This window comes from Emydura macquarii, unplaced genomic scaffold (genome assembly GCF_026122565.2).
Source record: "Emydura macquarii macquarii isolate MOO-44397 ecotype Brisbane River unplaced genomic scaffold, CSIRO-AGI_Emac_v2 contig_587, whole genome shotgun sequence".
NCBI classification, from domain to species: domain Eukaryota; kingdom Metazoa; phylum Chordata; order Testudines; family Chelidae; genus Emydura; species Emydura macquarii.
This window is the reverse complement of record NW_027130724.1, coordinates 3,155,154-3,178,642: the sequence shown is the minus strand read 5'-3', so window position 1 is coordinate 3,178,642 and position 23,489 is coordinate 3,155,154. Positions and strand designations below refer to the sequence as shown.

At 45.4% G+C, this 23,489-nt stretch overlaps 1 protein-coding gene across 2 annotated transcripts in view; it reads right to left on the bottom strand.

The window, feature by feature from the left end:
* Window positions 1–23,489, bottom strand: part of EPS8L2 (EPS8 signaling adaptor L2) — a 102,577-nt gene that overhangs the window by 63,679 nt on the left and 15,409 nt on the right. Inside the window, exons 2-3 of one of the 2 annotated variants that reach the window (XM_067540529.1) lie at window positions 13,344–13,407; window positions 11,665–11,720 (exon numbers count right to left, since the gene is read on the bottom strand). In XM_067540529.1, coding sequence (XP_067396630.1) covers window positions 11,665–11,720; window positions 13,344–13,387 — 100 coding nt within the window. In that variant the 5' untranslated portion in view covers window positions 13,388–13,407. The remainder of the gene's footprint in view (window positions 1–11,664; window positions 11,721–13,343; window positions 13,408–23,489) is intronic. The other variant, XM_067540530.1, reaches the window with a different exon arrangement.

Below are 23,489 nucleotides of genomic sequence, written 5' to 3'. Positions count from 1 at the left end.
TATAAAAGTAAATAAAAACATGGCCAACCTCCTGGTTGTGCAAGGGCTTCATGCAATGAATAACACTGAATGTCTGCCTCTAACTTGTCATGGCATGCAAGGAAATATGTGCAATAGCATCTCATGCTATGGCATGGGACAAGAAGCCAACTGGGGACAAATAATTAACCAGAAAATAATCAATCCAGTGAGAAAAAACAGCCATGGTCATGTAAGCCTACATACAGAGACAGCCTCCTATCTTATAAATAGAGCGGACTGAAAAATGCCAGTTATTTTTTTGCCAGAAAATTCAAAATATTTTTTTCCAAATTTTCCACGAACGTTTTCAGGGATTTGATGGAAAAAAATGAAACTGAAACATTTTTGAATTTTGAAAACAGTTTTCAGTTTAATTTTGGGGTTTTGGGTAAATATTTTCAGAAACTGATTTTTATTTTACTAAAAACAAAAAAATTGAATAGAAAAAATGTTGGTTTTTGTTTTTAACAACAAAACACACAAAGGAAAATTTTGACCAACATGACTATTTTCTCAATAATTTTCATTCCAGTAAAAAAGCTAGGAGAGGGAGAGCTGGGCGCTGGGTTGTTTTATTTGTTTTTTAAAAGTTACAATGAGAAAAATGTCTTGCTTGTAAGATTATAAAACCTTGGAAAGAAACCCTGTCCACTCCCCTTTGAATGTGCAGAAGAGAACCCTGGGGATGTAGGCTGGGTTACTGCAAGACTTAGAACTACTTCACATGTCCACCTCACCAATCATCATCATCTGAATAGTCGCGATGGTGTCAAGGGCCTGTGATGTAGTCACAATGGTCCCTTGGGGACCACTGCCGGCTGGTGTGGATTAGAGCAGCTCCTAGGCTGCTATAGCCTGTCCCAGGGCAGTGATCAGAGCAAATCTGGGAAAAGAATTAGGTAGTGCCCCAACCTGTTATGCGAGCAGATCTCAGCCACAGCAGCAAGTCTGACCTAATATCAGCAGACTGTGGCTTCAGGATGAAACAACAGGATGGATGGGCTGGTTTGGAAAAAAGAAGAACTAGAGTATTACTTTCTGGGGTTCACTTCAGCTTGGATAGCTGTCCCACCATAACCATCAGCCTTTAGAGGTCTCAGCAGATCTCATGAGCTCTGGGGCATCTCCAGAGTGACAAGGAGCAATGGGCCCCGGAGCACCTGTGACTTGTGGAACAGGCCTGAATGCACACATGTTGAAGAAAGCAGCCAGCCAGCCAGAAGAGAGAGGACTAGAACACAAAGCCCTCGCTCCCCCTATGGAACATTAACAGCTTCTGCCCTTGGCTACATCTGGAACCCAGTAGGGTTTGGGGGTGTGTAACTGAGAGCAGAATTTGGATCACAGGTAGGTGGACAGCATTGTATTTGGCTAGAGACATTAGGCACTAGGGTGAGCATACAGAGCCAGGAAACTACCCATGTCCATCCTAAAAAAGGAGCTTGTTGATGAGGGACGTGAGGAGCTGTCTGCAATTGGGGAAGCTAGAGGAAAGGTAGTGGGGGGAGAAGGTCCTAGGCTGTGTGTTTCTCTCCTTACTAATGTATGGAGAACTTGGGTTCTCCCACACAAACATGCAGCATCCCCCTAGCAACCCAGAAACCAGAGTCTGCTCTTATGCACGCTCAGGAGCCTCTCTGCTCTGTATGAATTCTCCAGGCATTTCTCACACCCTTACCTAACAACAGCAGCTACTCTGCTGCTCCACACAGTGGGCTCTCTGGGAAAGAAGCTGTCCCCTTGTTCCCTGTCTGTCCTTAGCTTAGTGGGGCCCTTGTACTTGGCTGGGGCCTCTAGAGGTGCTACTGTCATAGCAGTAATAGGGCAGCAGGGTGACCATTGATTTGGGTGCATTCAGATAACCCTCCAAGCCTACTGGAACTGAACTGAATACATACACTGAGGTTCACCCACCACTGGAAACCAGCTAGATTACAGCCCAAAGGATGGAGCTCTTTTTCTTCCAAAAAGCTCCTTTTCCAGATGGCGTATGGCAAGAGGAAAATATGAGACTTTAAGAAGAAATGTCACCAGTAAGAGGTGAGCCGCACTGCAGCGGGGGAAAGCAGTGAGTAACATGAAGCTGGACTCTATGGTAGGAAAGAACTTGAAGAGAGAAACTGCCATGGCACCGCCACCGGAGATATTGGTATGAACAATGTAGTCATTCAAGCCAGTGGGGAAATATGGAATTAGTGTGCCTCACGCATTCCAGTGGCACAGCTCCATGAAAACAGATCAACTCCACCAACAACTTCCTCAGGGGCAAAGGATGGAACAGACACACAGCAATCAGGGGCTGGGAAAGTTTAAGTGGCACAGCTTCAACAGTCTGTGCTCTTGATGACTGACTATTACTTACACACAGTAGAGCCTCACATCCCCAAATGAGATCGGAGCCCCGTTGTGCCATGCAGTGCACAAACGCACACAGTCCCTGCCTTGAAGCGATTACAGTCTGAATAAACAAGACAGACAAAATGTAGGAAGGAAACTGAAGCATGGAGCAGTGAAGTGACTTGGCCAAGCAATGCAGGGGTCTGAATGCTGATCAGAGGAGAAAGCTGCATGCTGTAGATAGGCACAGACTCTGGTTTCTGTGCTGCTAGGTGGATGCAAACAGGTTGATAAAATGCATCCCAGGTCTCATGGGTCCCAGACCAATGCATTAGCCGTTGGATCACTGATCAGAGCTGGAGGTAGGAATTGCATGGGCAGCAGGTTGGAGAATTCTGCATCAATCCTGATGAGTACAGCGTTCTTCCTCCTGAGTATTTTTCTTTTTGGAAGGCAGAAATTATCAGAGAGAGACTAAAATATTCAGACCCGTAAAGGTGAACAGCATTTTATTTGCCTAGAGAGGTTAGGCACTGGGGCGGGGAGGGGCGCACAAGTTGCCAGAAAACTACCCAGGTCAACCATAATGATAGGGCTGGGAACCAGTGGGAACCAATGCTGTTACTTTCATTGTGCCCTTTGCCCAAGGGTCTCAAAGAACTTCACAGACATTAAGGACCAGATTGTAGCTGTTCGTCATAACCCTGTGTCTGGACCTCTGACATCACTCTTTAAAATTAGAGTTGCAACAGAGAACCTCTGCTGACCGTTTGTGCAGTCACCATATCCTGATTTGCAGCCCAGCTGTTTTAGTGATGATAACAAAAGCATGCAGCAATGCATATGCTGGCTTCTTATTATGTTGAAGAGCATGATTTATTGTCCATAGAAATTTCACCCCCTTTCCCTCAGTTGGGTTAATTGATCTTGATAGTTACCTCTATGGATGTCAATATTTTTTTACTATCGCCTTTTCTGTAGATGGGGAAATGGACACACAGAGGTTAAGTGATTTGCCCAAGTCCAGTGACAGAACGGGAAACTGAACCCTGGAGTCTTGATTCCCTTTCCAATGCTCTACCCCCTAAACATGCTGTTGAACAAGAAGTGCACAAATCCTCTGATAAGCGTATGATCACAAAAAGGCATGTTTTTCTTTCTTTGTTGTATTATTGGAAGGAAATTTAAGCATGCACTTCACTGACACCTCCTCCCCCCATCACCAGTCAGGGCAAATAACCAGGAAAGAAGGGGCCTGAGGAGATAGATGAGATGGAGTGAGAAATTAGGTTAAGACTCCAAGACTCTTAATGGCCAATGTAGTTTAATGAGCACCACGTTCATTTTGTGAGATGAGGAGAGATTTCTTGCTAATGCGAATAGCTGTAACTTATCAAAGTCTGCTCTTTGGTGGTCTCTCAGACAGAGTTCTGCTTTCATCCCCAAAATTGGGAGCCAAATTAAGGCCCTGATTCAGGAAAGCATCCCAATTCAAGACAGTGCTTAAGCACGTGGTTTACTTATAAGAATGAGCTTAACTTCAAGTAGTGCATGTGTAGGATATGTCCTGAACAGGGATGGACTTGCGTTTGTCCTTAGGTGTTTTCCTGAATCATGGCCTTAATCCATTAAGCTAAATTGTTAGTTGAACTCTGTGCATTGAATCAATGCTATTTGAATAGTCCTACACTGCAGATGTTAGCTGCACATGTTAAATCAGTGTGAAAGATGGGGGTGGGGAGATATTTCATGTGTGCAGTAGCAATGTATCCATTTATAGTCATGTGACTGTCACATGGAACTCAGCGGAAATAATTAAGAAGCCCATGGTTCTATACAGGAGATAACGGGTAACTAATGCTGAATAATCACCCTTGTTGTTGACTGGCATGCTAAGTAATCAATAATTAATGGCTATTTACAACCCAGCTTTATGAAAAAGAAAATCTCAAGGCACATTTTAGAGCTTTGTGCTTTTGGAGTCAGATCCTCGACTGATGTAAATGCACATAACTCCGCTGATGTCAGTGGATCTGTGCCAATTTATACTAGCTGGGGATCAGCTGGGCCCTTTAGTTTCATTTATGCTGCTGTTTATCAACCCCTCTTAGACTTTAGAAAATGACATTTCTTTTATGGCCTGTTTGTTCGGTTCCACTGGTTGAACACTGATTCTCGTCCCCACCCCATGTTTATAGCAGAGCTGGAACTGACGTCATTATTTTTGAGTGCCTGACAGCATGCTAGGTTCCTCCTGAGAACAAGTAAAGAGATAATCCATACCCTGAGGAAAGTACAAAATAAATTCATACAAGACACAAAGTATGTCTACACTGCGATCCAAAATGTGACTGCAGCCCAGGTAGACATACCAGCAGTTGCATGGCTAAAAACAACAGTGTAGATGCAACAGTGTGGGCTGTACAAGCACACCAGGGACCCTGGGTATGTACTCATGTTGCTAGCCTGTGCTGCAATCACACCTCAGAGTGTAGTGCATACACACCTAAAGTGAGGGGCAAAACCAGACAAAATTGGGGTAGGGGGAAGACAAGGGTTATGAACGCAGGACTGCAGTTATTCAGCAGAACCCTGATCTTGCAAGCTGGTCCATGCAAGTGGACACCTGGGCTCCACATGAACACAGGGATCTGCATGTGGGCAGCCAATTGCAGAATCATGATGATGCCCTTAAATGTTGTGCTCTGCTTTTGTGTACCAGCAGCTGCCACTTATCTAGCACTTTGCTGCGCTCTGACGAGGAGGAGGCAAGTCAGTGTGGGAAAAATATGATCTAAGCTGCTCCTTAGCTCATGCACACCCAACTCAGCCAAACCTTCTTTCCCATTCACATCACTGCACTTTCCTCTGAAGAGATCTCACAGCCCATGCAATAACATGCTAGGCTCAGCTACTGAATCCACATCTCCCAAAGATCTCTAGCTGTTTGATAACTGAACCAGCTTGGCTCTCCCTATCTGAGACAAGCTCTTGAGTCCATGGCTCTGAAACTGTGGAAACCTTGGGATCAACTGGTGACTAGATGGGTTGTAATTTAATCTTTGACCTGCAGTACATTCCACTCAGCCAATGAGGACATGAGGTCTCTTACATACCAGGGATCCTACAGCTGCACTTCTCCATGGAGACTGTGCTGCCAAGGGATCATCATAAATTGGGTGCAATCTACCTCTGTTAAGAGTCTCCTGGCTACAGCATGTCAACCGGTTCCTTAAGCAAAGCACTTCCAGGCAGATGATGCCACTTGCCCAAGCCAGACGGAGGGAATGTCTGGGCCCCCTTCGTGCTGGTGCCCAGTGTTCTGTTACAGCCCAGAAACCTTTCTTCAGTTACAAACCGCTTTTGGTGTCAAGTAATCGTGGTTGCCAGGCAGGCACTCCTCGATTAACTGTTTCATCAGCTGGGTAAATTCATCTGCAGCAGGAAAAGTGCACAGCACTCTGAGCTTGATCTCCATGGTAAGGCAGCAACGTCTTGCTAGGAGCAAAGTTACAGGCTGTGAAATCCCACTTCCATCTTATATGCTTTAGTCTTAGTTCTTCCATAGGGACAATTGATCAGTAAGACCTACAGACAACCGGTAAGGTATAAACACATGACTGATGGTCACATTGCTTAATGTACTACTGGAAGGCACTCAGATACTACAGGGATGATCACCGTATAAGGATTTATATAGACTAGAATATCGATGGTGTGTATTTTCTCGTACAGCCTGATCCAACGCCTATTGAAATCAATAGAAAGACACCCCCCTCCCCCCCACCCTTAGCTTCAATCATCTTAGCATCAGTCCTTTTTCCCCTGCTAGGTGGGTTCAGTGGATAACCCTTCAATGGGCACAGTATTATTTATTAAGCCTTGAAAACAGTTTAGACCAGTAGGCGGCTGCCGGCTAATGCAACCGCAAAGAGAGCAATAAACCTGTTGTGTAAACTACTAATTATTTAAAAATACTTCCTTCCCAGCCTTTCTCCGGGGTTTGCCAAGAATACAATGGATTTCTCCCTATGTCCTTTCATCTAGGCTCAGAACAGAAGCCAGTAAGCGGAGACGTAGCTTTATTTATTCATGATACGCATTAACATTTATTCAGCTGGCGGCTGTGCGTTGAATAAGGCAGCAACATGATAGCTACCTGTCGTTCTACCTACTGTCCAGCTAGCCAGGCTTCTCTCTATAAATGCGGCCAGAGACCCTTCCAGAATATGAGGTTGAGAAAAAAAGACATCGTGTTTTAGTTTTTAAAGGTGATGACCCTGTACCCATCATGACTCTGCAACTAAGCAACAGCTGGGAGCAACCCATTCACCCTCTGTTCATGCAAACTGGGTGACAGATCATTCATTTGATCTTGATGCTACTATGCTATTTGACTCCGAAGGAGATGCTGACTGTACAATGATCACACACAAGGCACATATACAGCGCTAGATTCAGTAGTACAATCTGGATGCCTGGTGATACAAAGCAGCTGGATTGTACCAATGAATCTGCCCATGGTATTCTTTTTTCCTATCCTTCCCGTTAAATTTAAACTTATGTGTAGGAATTCATACTAGGCAGATAGGATGAGCATGTGGCCAAGTTTAGATTGCAGGAGAAAATGTAACTTTCAGAATTTCTTGACTTTTGAGTGTTTGATTTTACAACATTTAATGTTGCATTATCCTCAGGGATTTTTGGAGGTTTTGGGGTTTTTTTGTGTTATTATTATTATTCCATCAATGGATAGTGTATAAGGACGGACGTGTGGGAGAAATTCCCCTTAGTGCTAATGGAACTGGCTCATTTAAATCCCCATCAGATTGATGATAACTAAATGCAAAAAGAAATAGGGTTAATGCAATATTTATCTCCTTTGTAAAGTGTTTTGAGATTTACTGATGAAAAGTGCTTTACAAAGAAGGTCAATGTCATTATCCCCACTTCACAGGCAGGTTAACTGAGACACACAGCAGTGATGTGATTTGCCCAAGATCACCCAGTAGGCAGGTGGCCAAACCATGAATAGCACTTAGGTCTCCCAGGTCTGAGTTCAGTGCTCTGTTTACTGGGGCACAGCATCTCTAACATCCTAAATGACATTTATAAAGTGTTGCCTGTATGGGTCAATAAAGTGGCAGAGAAAAATAGGTGGGATGCCAGTACCTCTGGCATTTAACCTCTCTGTGGCTCAGTTTCCCTGTTTGTGAAAATGGGGATGGTAATTAAACTGGACATTTGTTCATTAAGGCAGTGATAACACACCTCATTCTTGGTTGCTTGTGGATATGAAAGGAAAGAAAGCACTATTTCATTGTGCTAGTTTTGGCTGAATCATTGAGAAATTAATGTTAGTTCTCTAAAGCTGTCTGTAGTAATTTTCCACCAGGGCAGCCATAGCTGATGGTAAGTGCAGATTTTATCAGGCATTGGCTCCTGTGGTGCAGCACGTGAGCTCCATCTGGACTTCCCACTGTACTTGGATGCTCGGATAGCCACAGCTTCCAGAAACACTTCTTCCATCTGCCGCTAACCGAGAGGCTGCATCCTGTATTGACCTGTATGACCTGGCCACTGTGAATCATGTCTTCCTGACCTCCCTGCTAGATTATTGCAACTCTCTGGGACAGGGCCTCAGCTGGGATAAATTGGTGTGGCTCCATCGGCTTCAAAAGCACTAAACAGCTTTACACCAGCTGAAGAGCCTTAGGACTGAGCGTGCCAATGTTTTAAAAGGCTTTGTTTGGCTCAGAACACGGTAAGGAATGATATGGTACGGTCCATATCCCTGTCAGCTTGTGTTACAAGCCCGTAAGATTGGACAAGTTAAGCAGGGTCAGGCTAGTTAGTACTTGGATGGGAAACCACCACAGAAGACCCAGGTACTGTGGCGTGTTGCATCGTGTTAAAAGGACAATGTGTTGTTGGAGGGGCTGTTGTTGGAAGAAACGTAAAACTAAGGCCTTGCTCACTTTAGAATAATACTTTGCACTTGTACACGTTTTCTATCCAAGGATCTCAGAATGGGACAGATTCTCAACTGGTATGAATCTGGAGGGGTTCCATTGACTTCAGTGGAGTGTTAATAATTTACACCAATCGATGTATCTGATATATATATATTCAAGTGCATTTCCAGAGTTCTAAGCACCTAACATTTCTTGGCTGCCTCATAGTCATATAATTGAGGCCACTTCAGATTTATTTTATTTGCATTTTTAATACTAATTCTTTATGTAATTTTAATCCCCCCTTCCCCTTGTGAGCTTTGCAGAAGTGAACGGTGGGGAGGGATTTGAAGAACGAAGGCTGGAAGCCAAGGATCCTGGGACTGAGAAATGACTCCATGCAGAGGGACCTTTGGAAGAACCTTGCCAAATTACCTAGAGGAGTTTCAGGTGCTGCCAGGCGTAGGCGATGCCACATACACACCTCTGGGTGTGTACAGCCTTGTGTGATATCTGGCCAGATCCACAGCTGCTGTAAATCAGCATAGCTGCCTTGAAGTCAATGATGCTATGCCAATTTAAACCAGATAAGGATCTGGCCCACAGTCTAATGCTGCTTGTTTACTATTCATTGGAGCTGTGTGGAAAAGCTCTTATTGTCGGTGAATTTGGACAGCTTCACAAAAAAGCAAGACACTTTTCACCTAAGTGTTGTGATTGACTTTTGTTTTTGAGAACACATTTGTTGTACAGTTAGTATGGGTGCTTTGGGAGTGTTTGCTAAACCATCGGCTACTTATTTTCCATTTCCAACCATGGGCAGTAAAGGTATTTAGAGTGCCAGTGTCCCTAAGGAGAAGCAAAAACCAGTATTTTAACACCCGCATGTTGACTACGTAATATCAGTATCAGGTATCTGATGCATTCACATGGTTGGTAGGTATTTGTCTTAAGGGAAGTGGCCTTAGTACATGAGATGTTTAAAATACGTTATTTTCAACTTTCAGTTTAATTTTTATTTCGACCAATGTTCAGGGGAGAATGAAATAAGATCAATATATTTACTTTAAGGCAGAGGTCCCCAAACTATGTGGCTAGGGGGGCGCAGAGGAACATTCAGGGGAGCACGGCTGGGCCAGGCCAGCCCCCACAGAGGGCATGGAGGGAGCCCTACCAAGCCTCACTCAGCCCTGAGCTCTGCTCTGGGCTCAGTCACAGTCTCGGCCCCCCGCTCGGCGAGGGCCTCGGCCTCCATTGGCGTGCACAGCCTTGGGGCCCAGGTGCAGTTATAGCCCTCAGCCCCCACCTTTGGCTGTGGTGCCCGGCTCTCAGCCACAGCCCCCAGGACCTACCGTGGCTCCACTCCCAGCCTTGGCCCCTGGCCCCGACCATAGCCCTGCTCCCAGCCCTAGCAGGGGGAAGGGCGGGAAGGGCATGGACAGGAATAAGGAGGGACATGGTGTAAAAAGTTTGGGGCCACTGCTTTAAGGGGTTTTTAGACTGAAATCTTTACACACCAAAACCTGCCCTTCCCTGGCCAAGCTCTGGGTGCCTTCAACACATAGATAGAATAACAGGAGTTACAAAACATAAAAGGCCTAGTTCCCATTTGCACTAAGGCCCCCTTATACTGTGTAAAGGGTCTTAGTGCAAATAAGAATAAGATCCAACTAGTCCAATGCATCAGCACTTCCTTTTCCCACTCAAGTACATATCATTTAATCACCAGACAAGTGACCAATAGAACTTGACCTGTGTACACTTTCCCACCAGACAGTGCAAATAGCACTGAATTCATCTCCTACCTTTATTTCTGTATGCTGCTCCTTTGCAGCTAATCTAAATGATTAATGATTACTTTGTTCAACACTTTATCCGCTAAGCAAAGTATTTATCCTCCAGCCAAGGAGGTCACTCTCAGTGACACTGTCAGAGGCTGAGGTCACTTCACAGTGACAAATTTCCAGGCAACCAGTCTGCAATGGAGGTCACTTTATAGCATGGGTGGGGAACGTCCGGCCCGCGGGCCGTATAAGGCCCGTGAAATCATTTGGTTCGGCCCACGGGCCCATTCGGCGGCGGGGGGGAATCCGGCGGCAGTGCGGTTCCGTAGGGGACACTCATCAGGCCCTTGGCACAAAAAAGGTTCCCCACCCCTGCTCTATAGCAACAGATATCCCAGGCACCCCACTTGTGACCCTGGTCACCCTACAGTGACAATACCTCAGGCAACCAGTAGGCAAAGGCAAGTTTCTAATCAAGTCTGAATGACTCATTGAATTGCTGCTGGAATGTTTTGATTGATAGCCTACAAAAATCCAGAACAGAAGAATTGTCAGCATTCCACAAAGTTTGTTTAGTAACTTTACAGCTAGATAGCAAAACAGGGAAAGCCCTAGTTCTGTTCTATTCTGGCTTTTATATCTGCACCCATCACACTGGACTCACAAAACTAATGTTAGGTGCTTGTGGTCTAATCCTGCTAATAAAGTCAATGAGAGTCCTACACACTGAAGGCTTTCCAGAACACAACCAGAGTATCCCAAATTAAGGAGCCTTTATCTTCTTAGCTGAACTGTGTGGTGGTGAAGACTTCCGACCCCTCCCCTTGTTTGTTAACCATGTCACTACACAGTGTGAGCCAGATCCTCAGCGAGTGTAAATCAGTAGAGATCCATGTGAGTAATGCTACTGCTGAATACCTAGTTCTGACGCAGTGCTTTTATATGGAAGTCCATTGACTCCAATGGAGCTACATCAGTTTACACCAGCTGAGGATCTGGCCCTGAACATTCATCTGAAACCCTTTTTGCCATCTAGAAAATGATCCTTTGTAAATGTCCTCTTCTCTGAAAGATTCAGAGGGCATTGACTTTTCATGGCATACTGAGTAATTAAAGAGTATAATTATTAACCTGCTAACAAGAGTCGCAGTAGTGTAAGCGCTAGTGCAGAGAGGACGTGCATTTCTGCCACATCATGAAAACCTGCTGTAAGCGTGGTGTATAGGAAAACAGACATCTGTCTGCCTCCTGCCACATGGCACGTCAGCAGGTAGAAGTAGAGGAAAGGACCATATTGGAACAGACCCATGGCTTGTCTAGTCTGGCATCCTGTCTGCAGTAGCCTCTATTAGATGCTCCATTGGAAAGTGAGAAGCCCCCACAATGGTATATTGTGACGTGTCAATGTCAGTTCAGCTCACAGCTGGCCCACACTGTCCCACCATGAGATACAAACGGAGCCATGCAATAAAGATGCCTTCAGCTTTCCCAGCTATCAATTTGGACCTGGCATTCTTTACTCAGGCAAATCTCATCAGCAACCTAGTGTATCAGTTGTTGTGACTTACCGTATAAATCTTTTGCACTGATTCTCGATGCACCGGCTGCTTTGCCCAGGCTGCTGCTGCAAACGGAAAGAAAAGGAGCAAATAAACAACAAATCCCAAGAAGTTTTGAGTTTTTTCTTTACTGGATTCATTACGTGAGTCATTTGAGCAACAAGGATGGTAACAATTGATCTGGTCTGGTTGCTTGAATGGCAAACAGCAATGGGCTTTTCAGACCAGCTTGCATTAGTGTGTAAGTGAGGTAGTTACCAGCACCATGCCTGGGGAGCAGGAGTATCAGTCACTCAACACCAATTCCCCAGTGACACCTCTGATCTCAACAGGCTGGGAAACCTCGCAGGAAGCTCGAATGCTGTCCTGTTTGCACACTCAGTTGGAGAGTTCTAATTTTTTTCTGGGGAGAGGATCAGACCTACTCCTGTTTGTGGTTTCACTTACTCCAAGGAGTAGCCTACTGGCTTTCTCTTCAGGCAGGTCAGACCTAGAAAGGACATTGGACTCTCTGCCTAAGACAACAGATTATGGATCTTCCACCATGGACCATCACCCCTTTTTCTCTCTTTATTCTCTCAGCATCTGCTGGTCCCCTGTAGGGCCTTGTCATAGGCTGGCTGGCCTTTTAAGGCAAGCTGGGCTCAGCCTTGTCTGTGACTGGACAGCTATTCCCCAAATGAATGTGAGGGAGACTTAATTATAATGACTGATCCCAGATGCAGGGGATCAGAGAGAGGATGACTTAAACAAAGCTGTGAACTCAGGCCAGAGAGGAGCCAGGAGAGTCCTGTCTCTTGGAAGAGTCTGGAGGAAGTCAGGCTGGAGAAGACACAGAGGGAACAGGTCAGGATCCTGTGGTGAGGGCCTGTAAGGTGCAGGGAGATCCCCGAGGAAAGCTGCTGGAGTTTCTAGGGAGGGAATGCAGTGGAGGAAACCTGCGGGGAGGAAGCAGCGTAGGAGAAACTCTGTAGGGGCCAGGAGTAGGGGACAGAGAACTTCAGTGTAGCCTGAGCAAGGCAGAAGAACTATTACTTTGGATATTTATTTGGATTTGCAGTTGGATTTCTGTTCCCCCGGAAGAGGGCTGAACTAAGAGGTGACCTGGCCAGTGGGCCAAAGGACTTTGCAATGCCAGGACCTGGTGCTAGGGAGTGCTATAACAATGGGGCCAGCCAGGATAGTGAGCTGTGTCTTGGTTTCCCTTTTTCTCTGAGCTGCTGCCTGCTCCAGTTGTTTAGTGTACATGCCACATGCTCCCTGCTGTGCAGGATTGGCTGAAGCTTTCAGGGGGAGAGAGGAGAGTTTTGGTAGATCCAGACCCAGTATAATCTGAGTCTACCCCATAGCAATTGTGGGCACCTGAACGAACCCTAGAACTACAGAGACAGGGAAACCCAGACACTGGTTTCTCTGCCCGCCAGACAGTCGATCATACCACAGGGTGCTGTGTGGCAAAGCCTTGATACACGATGGAATACATGGCGTGTTCAGTTTAGATTGCATTGGGACATGGCAAGGTGAAATCCTCTCTGGCCCTGGCTGAGGAGGTCCAAGTAAGTGAGCAGGAGAAACCAGAGAGAGAGAACCAGGAGTGGAAGGAAATGTGTTTGTGGTGGGATGTAGTAATCTATTGCAGTTCATGGGGATAAGCCATACAGTCAAACTTTGTCACTTCAGGTTCTTACTTTGCAGAGCCAGGCTGGCTGCTGGTAGCTCCCCTGAGACTCATTTTGCTGTCACGACATTAAACTGCAACAGAAACAAATGAGATGTGGTTAGCATATTCACCATTCCAGCTGTTTGACCTGATGAATTATTTGCCACATTTCATAATTATGCTTTATTTGATAGCTGGGGCCCCAGCTTCTAATTCTGTGTCCACTGTCAATAGTGTGTGCAGATAATAACGTTTAGATGCACCTAATGTGCTTCCTTGACCTCTCCCCACCTCACATCTGTGCCAAATACTTCTCAGACGCAGCTGGCCCAAGACTGTACTTTAGCCACAGCTGATCTGACCCCAGCATTGTGGTCCATTACAGGCCATTTTAAAAAATGGGAATTATTATTTCTTTAGTTCTGTTCTCAGATATGATCAATGTCATTTATTAATTATTATTTGTCTTATCATAGTACTGGAAATACACAGAACAAAAACATGGTCCCTGCACCCAGGAGCTTACTGTCTAAATATGGGCTACTTTGGAGGCCCATGTTTTGGAGTTACCTTATGCTGGAGCAGTATTGCATAACTACTCTGAAGCTACCATCACCTGTGTGTCCTAGCTAGTGCAGCAAGACAAATTTGGAAATGATGCACTACTGGCAACCCAATAAATAACAACAAAGGAGACTGAACTGCCAACAACCCAACAAGAGGTGGATGGCTCAGTCAGTGTAAGGGTTTACAGTCAATGGTGGGGTGTGAAATGCAATACAAAAACTATAAAGAAAAGAGTCTGAGAAGGGTCCAAACTTTCCTCAGAAAAACTAAGTCGGAGACAAGAAAAAGGAGAAATAAAAGGAAATATAATACAGGCACATTGGATGTTTCCAAAAGGAACACTAGATGTTCATCAGAATCCTGGCATGTGACCCTGGCATGTGAATCAAAAAAACGCCAGATTACAATTTTCAAGTATTTTATTCACAGTACAAAATATTAAGAGCCAACTCCATCTGATCTAGCCACTCAAGTGTCTGATTGTCTCCTTTCTGTGAGGCAAATACTGGCCCCACTGAAGTCCATGTAACATCAACAGAATTGTAAGGTGTGACTTTCAAAAGTGCTTAGTGTTTGCCTAACCTCTGTTTCTCTGACAACAGTTTTTTAGCTCTGACTTCAGTGTGAGCAGCCTCCGCTGAGTGCTTTTGAAAAGTCCACCATTCAGGCTTGTCTACCTACACAGCAATTTAGTGCGTGGCAAGCCAGGGTGTGAATGTACGGGGCATTAGCCTGCCACACATTAACTGCCTGTGTAGAACCTACTACAGTGCACTAAAAAGATCTGTAGTGTGCTGTGGTGTATTGCTGTATCTCCCATACTTCTCAAAAGTTATGCTGGTAAAACATTAATCTACATACACACATGTGCACACACACAAACAAAGGAACTGGAGATTGTACTTAAATTCCATAGCAGGTTGTGGGCCCATACCGAACCTAATGTTTTCAATTTGTTCTGTGTTGTTTTATGACTGTAGTGTTGACTGGTATCATCAAAGGGTGCTGCACTGTTAGAGGTGCATCATTAGATGACTGATTAACCCAAGGTTCTCTCTGTTCATCTCTGTCCAGGTAGAAGGTAAAGTCTTGCTAACCTAATAAAGCTGGTTCCAGTGCCTGAGGCTGTGTGTGAATTGCTGCTGAGCTCACAATGGCTGCTGCTTTCTCTTTACAATCCCCACACTGCTGCTAGCTGATGGATCTCTTTGTGAAGCGCTTTAGATTGCTGGAGAATGGATGGCTCGGTTCTGTTCTGTTCACGTTAGGGCTGTTTTTTCAGCCTCATAGTTGATGACCATAGTCAGGAATATCTTTTTATCTGTGGTTCATATGTCCCCTTACCATTGCACTATGGTTGCACCCTTATGTAACCTCTCTCTCCATAGTGTTGCATGGGTGTAAGTGAGAGCAGAATCTGGCCCAGGGAACTGGCAGTTTACCTCCAGGATCCTACAACAGAAAGCTCTAATGGGGGAGGTGACTGACAGAGGGGTCACCTTGAAAACTGTAGCACTTGTGTTGCTTCATAAATTCTGTCAGAAAGAGTAATGCTCTGAGATCAACCTCCCTTTTTCCCTCCCGTTGTAGGGCTAGATTCAATCAAACGCCATCGGGCTTCTGAAGTAGCAGCCCCTCTATGCTACGCCATCAGCAAATCCGTTATTGTGAAGGGATGGCAGAGCTTTATTCAAGCTCTCATAGAGAAGCTGGGTGGAGTTCTGCCGAAGCTGGACAAGCCATAAAATGAAGTGGCTTTTAACTCATGATTGATAACAATGGAGCACCCAGGAGAACAGCCAAAGAATGTATCCTGCATACTGGTCTAGCCAGGGGTTCTCAAATGGGGGGTCAGGACCCTCAAAGGGTTGCGAGCTGTCAGCCCCCACACAGTCTGGGTCTGCGGCTGTCAGCCTGGTGCATGGCTGACAGCCAGAGTCCTTCAGAGCTGGGTTGCTGGAGAGCAGTGGCTGCTGGCCGGGTACTCTGAAGGCAGGGCCGCCCCCAACAGCAGTGCAGAAGTAAGGGTGGCATGACGTGAGGGAAGGTGGCATGGCATGCAGGGGGTTGCCACTTCTTGCGGGAGGGGGCGTCATAGCCTGAAATATTTTCAAAAGGAGTCCCGGCAAAAATAATTTGAGAACCCCTGGTTCTAGCAAGAGCCTCAAAAGAAGTATGAGCCAGCTGCCACCTATTAAAACTTGCTGCTTGAAATGTGACCCATCAGTCACATGGATAAGGTCCCTCTCCTATTGCTGTAAGCCCCATGCGCACGTGAAGGTTTCATAAAGTCTGATCTGGCCAAGTGTGGGATTCACATGCATGACCGGTGGTGGCATTTCAATGGGAGTGTCACATGTACAGTCCCTGCATTTCTCTAGAGTAGAAAGGTGCCACTGTGTTTCTTAAAGGTGAGCCATCATGCTGCCTGTGACAGCCGCTTCAGTAAGAGAGTGCAATTACAGTCGGGTGAGTGGCTCATGCTAAGAACCTGATCCAGAACTCACTGAAGTCGGTGGAAGGCTGCACAGCAGGAATCAGGGCCACTCCCACCCCCTCTCCCCACACACAGGGAGCATGAGGTGACAGAGTACTGAGCAGCAGCCACAGCATACCAGGTGCCTAGCCACACTCAGGTATTTGTGGGCGTAACCCACACTAATGTGGTGCGGTGCTTTTGTCTTTCTCTAGAGGCTAATGAGATTGCTACCCCCTCTCAGAAACTGGACTAGCTTGTGTAGTTTAAGCAATAGGAGGGGCTCCTGCTCTTTAGATCCAAGGTTCAGTCCTTGCAGATAGATTGGTGTTATATTAAGTGAGTTAGTACAAATAATAGAGACACATTCCACTCCAGAAGTGGCTTCGCTAGTTGTTGAATGTTCACTGTATCTATGTGGGGAGCAGAGACTCTGAAAAAGATTTGTAGTGGATAATCAGCTGAGCATGAACGCCCGAAGTATCTCTGGGGCCAGAAGAGCTAATGCGATCCTGTGATACTTAAACAGGGGCATTTCGAGTAAGAGTAGACAGGTTATGTTACTTCTGTATTTGGCACTGACTGCTGGAATACTATGTCCAGTTCTGGTGTCCGCAGATCAAGAAGGATGTTGATAAATTGGAGACAGTTCAAAGAAGAGCCACAAGAATGATTAGAGGATTAGAAAACATGCCTTACAGTAGGCATGGAACAAGGAGTTCAATCTATTTATCTTAACAAAGAGAAGATTTGATTACAGTCTGTAAGTATCTACACAGGGAACAAATATTTAGTAATGGACTCTTCAATTTAGCCGACAAAGGCGATCCAATGGCTAGAAGTTGAAGCTAGACAAATTCAGATGAGATATAAGGCATACATTTTTAATGGTGAGAGTAATTACCATTGGAACAATTTACCAAGAGTCATTGACAATTATTAAGTCACGACTGGATGTTTTTCTAAAAGATATGCTCTAGGAATCATTTTGGGGAAGACCTGGAGGTGGTCAAACTAGATTTTCATACTGGTCCCTTCTGGCCTTGGAATCTATTAATTGATCTATTTTTATCATTATTTATATTGTGGTCGCTGCCAATAGCCCTCACTATGCTGGGTGTTATGTAGACAGATTGGGAGACAGCCCTCGCCCCAATGCGTCTCAATGAAGACACAAAACAAGAAACAAGCAAAGAGCCCAGGGAGCGAGCAAGCATGTTTCATTACTTCCATCCCTTTCATGTAGTGCACTATTATTTGTTAGTAGTATTTTACCTTTGCCTGATTTTTCTCCCCTCCTCCTCCGAACTATTTCATTATGGTGAAGTCTTCTGTGATTATGCAGTTAATACCTCTCACCAATAGGTCTTGTCTATATTTAACTGACGGTGTGATCTGAAGCTGCTTTGGATAAATCGGTGCAAAATCTTCTTGTATAAACACTCTGAATTTGATTTTAAACCTGGCTCATACCAGTTAAACTCAATTCCTTTTTGATGGATCTATAGATTAAAAGCACTATACAAGAGTTAGGGGGTGGCATTATTATTAGTAAGCGATAAACCGGGTTTAAATAAAATTAAGCAGGTTTTTAAATAGATTTAGAGTTCAACTGTTTCAGCTTTGAATACAAATATGGCCAAAGAAATCGTGTGAGCGACTGGGGCCTGTGATCAACCCCTCCCTGCTTCCCCTTGAGTTCTTTCCTCTGTGTGGGGGTGTCTCCAAAGCCGCTAATACTGGTGGAACCACCAGCACTCGCACTGGGTTCTGCTTGCTTTCACTTTGTTTCTTACTCATGCTTTCCTGATGAAAGAGTTCCTGATCTCTCCCTTTATCTTCCTAATGGGCGCGGTTGTTTGCTTCATATTTCATGGAGTGCTACGAGTGTGCATTTTAAAAAGAAACGAGTAGCATGATTATTAGAACATTGTGTATCAGGATTACTTTGTCTCTGCTGCTATTTGCTTCTGTTGTTTCCTCACCTTCCTTTTCTCATCTCCGTCAATAGGAAATTTGCCTTTGTTTAAGTCATTATTTAAAGTAGCAGTCAACATGATATATCTGGACTCTAGTGAGGCTTTTGACACATGATATTCTTTAAACAAACTAGGGAAATGTGGTCTTGATGAACCTACTATGAGGTGGCTTCACAATTTGTTACAAAACTGTACTCCGTACGGAGTGGGTTAACTGATGTAAGCACAGAAAGAGATTAGTTAAGTCAGCTGCACCTGTCTGATGCCCTTCTTGCGTATTTTTCAGCCCAGATGATGTTGAATTGTCCTAAAACAGTATGCATCTTCTAAAGTCTCACCAAAGGGAACTGAAATGTAACAGAAGTCTGAACAGGATCCTAGTCGGGGAAGAGCTGTAGCCCATTTGCCACTGCCGTGTTAGTCGCTGGAGCTGAAATGTATCATGGAACATGTGGGTGTCAGCAGTAGTGAAGGGAGCCTGGCATGGCGTGGGCTGACTCTCGTCTTGCCATCCATGGTTCCCTCCCTCTCTTCCTTCAAAGTGGGTGAAGGAGACAAAGGGCACAGGCAGGAGAGAGGTCTGGGCAGTGAGAGCAGGGCTGGCACCTCCCATGGATGCTGTCAGGCATAATTAATGAATGCATATGAAATGCTTCGAGATCCTGAGAGAGAAGACCCTGTACAAGCACCAAGTGTTATTAGTATAAAGGGCCTGGTGATGAGATGTTTGTGACAGAAACACTGCCCCTGTGAGCCTGCAGAGGGGGCAGATCTGACCTTACTTTGCCTTTGGCCACATGTGTGGTCAGTGCCGATACAAAGGGTCACACAAGAATGCTAGATTAGGAAAAGCCTGAGCAAATAATACAAGGCTCCAGTTAGAAACATTAGCTGTTGATCACATGATGTAAAGTTCCCAGGATAACAAAGCTCCAGCTGTGCAGGCTGTTGGATAGTTTTGGAAGCCTATGTAGTGCTGGGGAAAGGTGCCTAATTGACAGTCAGGGAGAGCACAGACAGCAGCTGTACAAGCTGTCCTATACTGCTCCGCCAGCGCACGTCTACCATTGGGCTGTCCACCTCCAGGGTGAGAATGTCGTTCTGCCTTCCATGCCCTCCCCATTACTGTAGTAAGCGGGCACCTGCCAAACAATAATGAGTTCATCCTCCCAGCCCTCCGGTGGGAAAGTATAAGCCTTGTTTCACAGGTGGCGGATGAGGCATTGAGTGACTCGCCAGGTTACAGAGGGAGTCCGTTGCAGGTCCAGGAATTGAACCCAGCTCTCCTGAGCCTCAGGCCAGTGCCTTCATGCTAGAACCTTCCTTCCTCAACCCAGCTCTGCTGGTCTGCCAGGGAGGATGCCTGTTAGTGCCAACTGCAGTGTGGTTTCTGTGTCGTTGACACCAATGCACTGGTCTGAGATCGCTGGTTTATTTCACACAGGCTGCCCAACAGCTAGTTGATGGCAATGAATATCAGCCACTACCAGCCTAGGCTGGATTTGAACCTATGACCTAGAAGTGAAGGGCTCTCTCACCCATCACCAAAAAAAATCCATCTCTTTAAACAAAAACAAATTAAGAAAAAGAAAGTGGTTCGCACACAAGAAAGGTCTGGCTTGTTTTAGCTGGAGGGGAAGTCAATTGTTGCAAGGGAAACCAGTGCCCTGCGCTCAGGTGTTGGCATTTGGGGAAAGAAGCAAATGTGCGTTAACCTTTTTTTTGGTTGTAAATCCTCTCTGCAACTTTAGGGTCAAGTTTTTCAAAAACTGTTTTCCAAAATGTGTCCCCCAAATTTTGCTTGTTTCACTTGAGCAAATCTGGGTAATTGGTGCTGCTTTTTTATGGATATTATTTTTTTAAAACTGATGCTGATGGCTCCTGCTTTCAAATGGGGAAGAAGACTGGGCCAACCTGTTTAAGGGGCTAGTGCTTTGGGGTGCCTCAACTGTTGGCCACCCATCTTGAGCTGCCTTGAAGGGTCCTGACTTTCAGAAAGCGCTGAGCACCCAGCCTGTGAAAATCAGGGCTCTTTAAAGTGTCTATAACTGGACACCTGAAGACTGAGGCACTCACAATCATTAGTTGTCTTTGGAAGACCTTGGCCTATGGTTTGTGTGAGAACACGCCTAGCTGAGTGTGAGAGTGAATGCACCCTTTGTGTGTGGTATTGGGGCACTCCGATGAGACTAGAGGAGTGGGTGGGTCCCGCTAGGAACCTGAAACAAACACTCCCTGTTCTTCAAATGAAATATTTCACATTGCAAAGATTCTACAGAAGATAAACACCAAGATAAAAATAATCCAACTGGATGGGGAGGAGGTGACATCAATCATTGGCAGCCGCTGGCTCTGGACTTAGTCAAAGCTAACTGGGCAGGCACAGTAGTCTGAATGTGACAGGTGTGTCAGAGAGAACCCTAAGGCTGGGGACGAGGCATCCTTTGGGTACCTAGCCTGAATGCAGGAAGTGTTCCTCTCATACTGACAATCCTCAGAACCCCACCCAGCTATCTCCTGGGGCTGCTCCTGTGCAGCTCTGAACCAGGGGCAGAATAGTGGAGCACTGGGGGGGATAGTAGAGAATCAAGACTCTGTAAATGTCCTATGTTAACCCCACCCTCCCCTGCCAAGGATCATTCTATCTTTTTCCAGGACTGGAGCAGCTATTTATTCTTCCCCCTCACACTCATTTCCCTGGGCTCGACTGGTCAGCAGTGCACAGCCCTGGTACCCCTAACAGGAGCCACCTCATCCCTTCCTGTGTCACGTCTCTCCCGCCTTATGTGGTGTGCACTCATGTTGTAGGTATACTGCAGAGCATCAGGTCTCTCGATGCAACATCAGAATCTTCCCACTGACTGCTGAATGGGAGCTGGATCAGAAACCAAGGTTGGTCTCCCCTTTACTGAACATGGCGCGGTAGATCAGCAGCCACAAAAATGTGTCTCTTCCATAATTAACCTGCTGTGTTATGCTACTTTTACCCAGAGCTGAAGAATTCTCCAAAGAACCCAATACCCTGTTATATAAGATCCTCAGAAACAATAATAAACTCAAGATTTGTAATAAAATTTAAAAAAAGGTTTCCTTTAAAAAAAAAGCTTAGGTGCGGTGAACTTCCCAGCATTGAAAGTAAACCACCCATGTTTTTCTCTTGAGGCTGGTCTTGGCATGGATTCCTCCTTCGGGGGAGAGATTACAAGGCAGCTGCCAGATTGGATTAGAACTCATACAGGGATGTCCTCTGTGTCTGCCCTCCTTAACACGGATCAACAGAAGGGGTTAGAGACTAAAACCTGATCTTGAAAGCTACTGTTAATGCATTCAAAACAAAAACTGATACCACAAAGCATGACTGCTGCCAACATGCCGGTATTTGCAGAATCTGTATACGAAATTCATAAAGCTCTTGGAAGGAGCTCATGAAATGGGGGCTACTTACCCTCCCTTGCCAACATGCATGCTAAACTTAATCTAGATATAGCTGAAGAGTCCATTCCTGCAGAGCGCTGGAAACTCCCAATGCCCAGTGCAGTCAATGGGAGTTGAGGGCCTTCAGCAGATCACAGGATCAGGCCCAAAGTTAGTGAAGAGACCAAACTAATGGCATGTATACTACTACTACTCATATAAAAGAGTATTCCTGCCGGAAGATAAATCTTGTCCTTAAGAACATGACAGAACTGACTGCATGCAAGTCCAGTCAGCATCGCTGATCTATAAATATCTGGGGAAAGTACAGAATCTAAAAGATCTTGGGAAAAGTTGGGAGGTTGGCTTCAGTGTCAACCTGAAAGAAAAATTAGCAGAAGGCAGATTCTCTAGTCTCCGAGCTGATTTGTATTATCTGAATTTACTCTCTGCCTCTGTACTGACAGCCCTGTCAAATCTAAGTTAGGGAAAAACACAGAGCAGGTTTAAACTTGTCATGTGTCTGCTGATCACATGCCTTGCCAAGGATACCATAGTGCACATAATCTGTGCTTGTATCATGGTTAAACAGTTTTGGCTCAGAACTGGGCAATTTCTTTCCTGTCTTTTGAAATTCCTTCCTACTCTTACTTTTTGCTTTTTCTCTCTGTGCACTGGGCAGAATTTTTAAGAGTGAGGAAAATCTGGTAGCCACGTTAGGCCTGATTCTCCATTGCCTGGCACCTTGGGGAAGCACCTTATCCAGTGCAAAGTGGGCATGGAGGGCAACCATTCTGATATGGTGGCATTTTACACGCATTGCATCCTGGTGTGACTACACACAGTGCAGGCCAAGGTGAAGCAGGCCCTCTCGCTGCAAAAGCCTCAAGGTGACTTTAGATAACTGGAAGGGCACAACTCTGATTTCGTATGGTGTCTGATTTAAACACACCCCTTCCTCCAAACCCCTCTGATAGGGTCTTGTTTTCTTCCATTCCTAAGTCTTCCTGCTAAAGGAAGCTGTCCACAGACAGCCGGGGACATCCCTGCACTGCATCACTGCCTTCTTCTCTGATTGACTCACTGCTTCTTCCAAGTTTCCTCTGAATGCAGGGTCTGGATCCTCAGGATCCTTCCTAAATCAGTTTCTGAGTATCTAATAAGGGCTTGATGCAGCTGGGTAGTAAGGCCTGTGTTATCAGCCTAGCCTGAGCACATCAGGCTAGCCCTAGAGAGGAACATAATAGTCCCTTCTAGCCTTAAAATCTGTTCATCTCTAATAATAATAATTACAATGAGAACTAAGACCTACATTTTCACAGCTCTAGGGTTCCCCCCTGAGAGCTCTGGGGCCTGATTTGAGTCTGGGCCCCCACATTCCAGCTGGAGTCAATGGGAGTTGTGAATGCTCTGAAAATCAAGCCCTGGGTGCCTCAAGAAGGGCACCCCAAAATGGAAATGCTCAAAATCAGCAGAGCCTTTTGGAAATGCAAGCACATCTAAATAAATGGGCATTGTATAGAAAAGCTCATTAAAATCTTTTTAAAAGACCCAAGTCAAAAGTGCCAGAAGGGAGGGTCTGTAATATGAGTCATGCACATTCACTTGGAAACACAGCTTGAAATTCCCCAGGCTCCCTGGGAATGGCTCAGTGCCTGTGTTTGTGGAGAGTTCTGTAGCTTTTTCCTCTTGCCGAAAAGCCTTGAAATGTTGGTTGGTTTTGGTCCTCCCCCCTCTG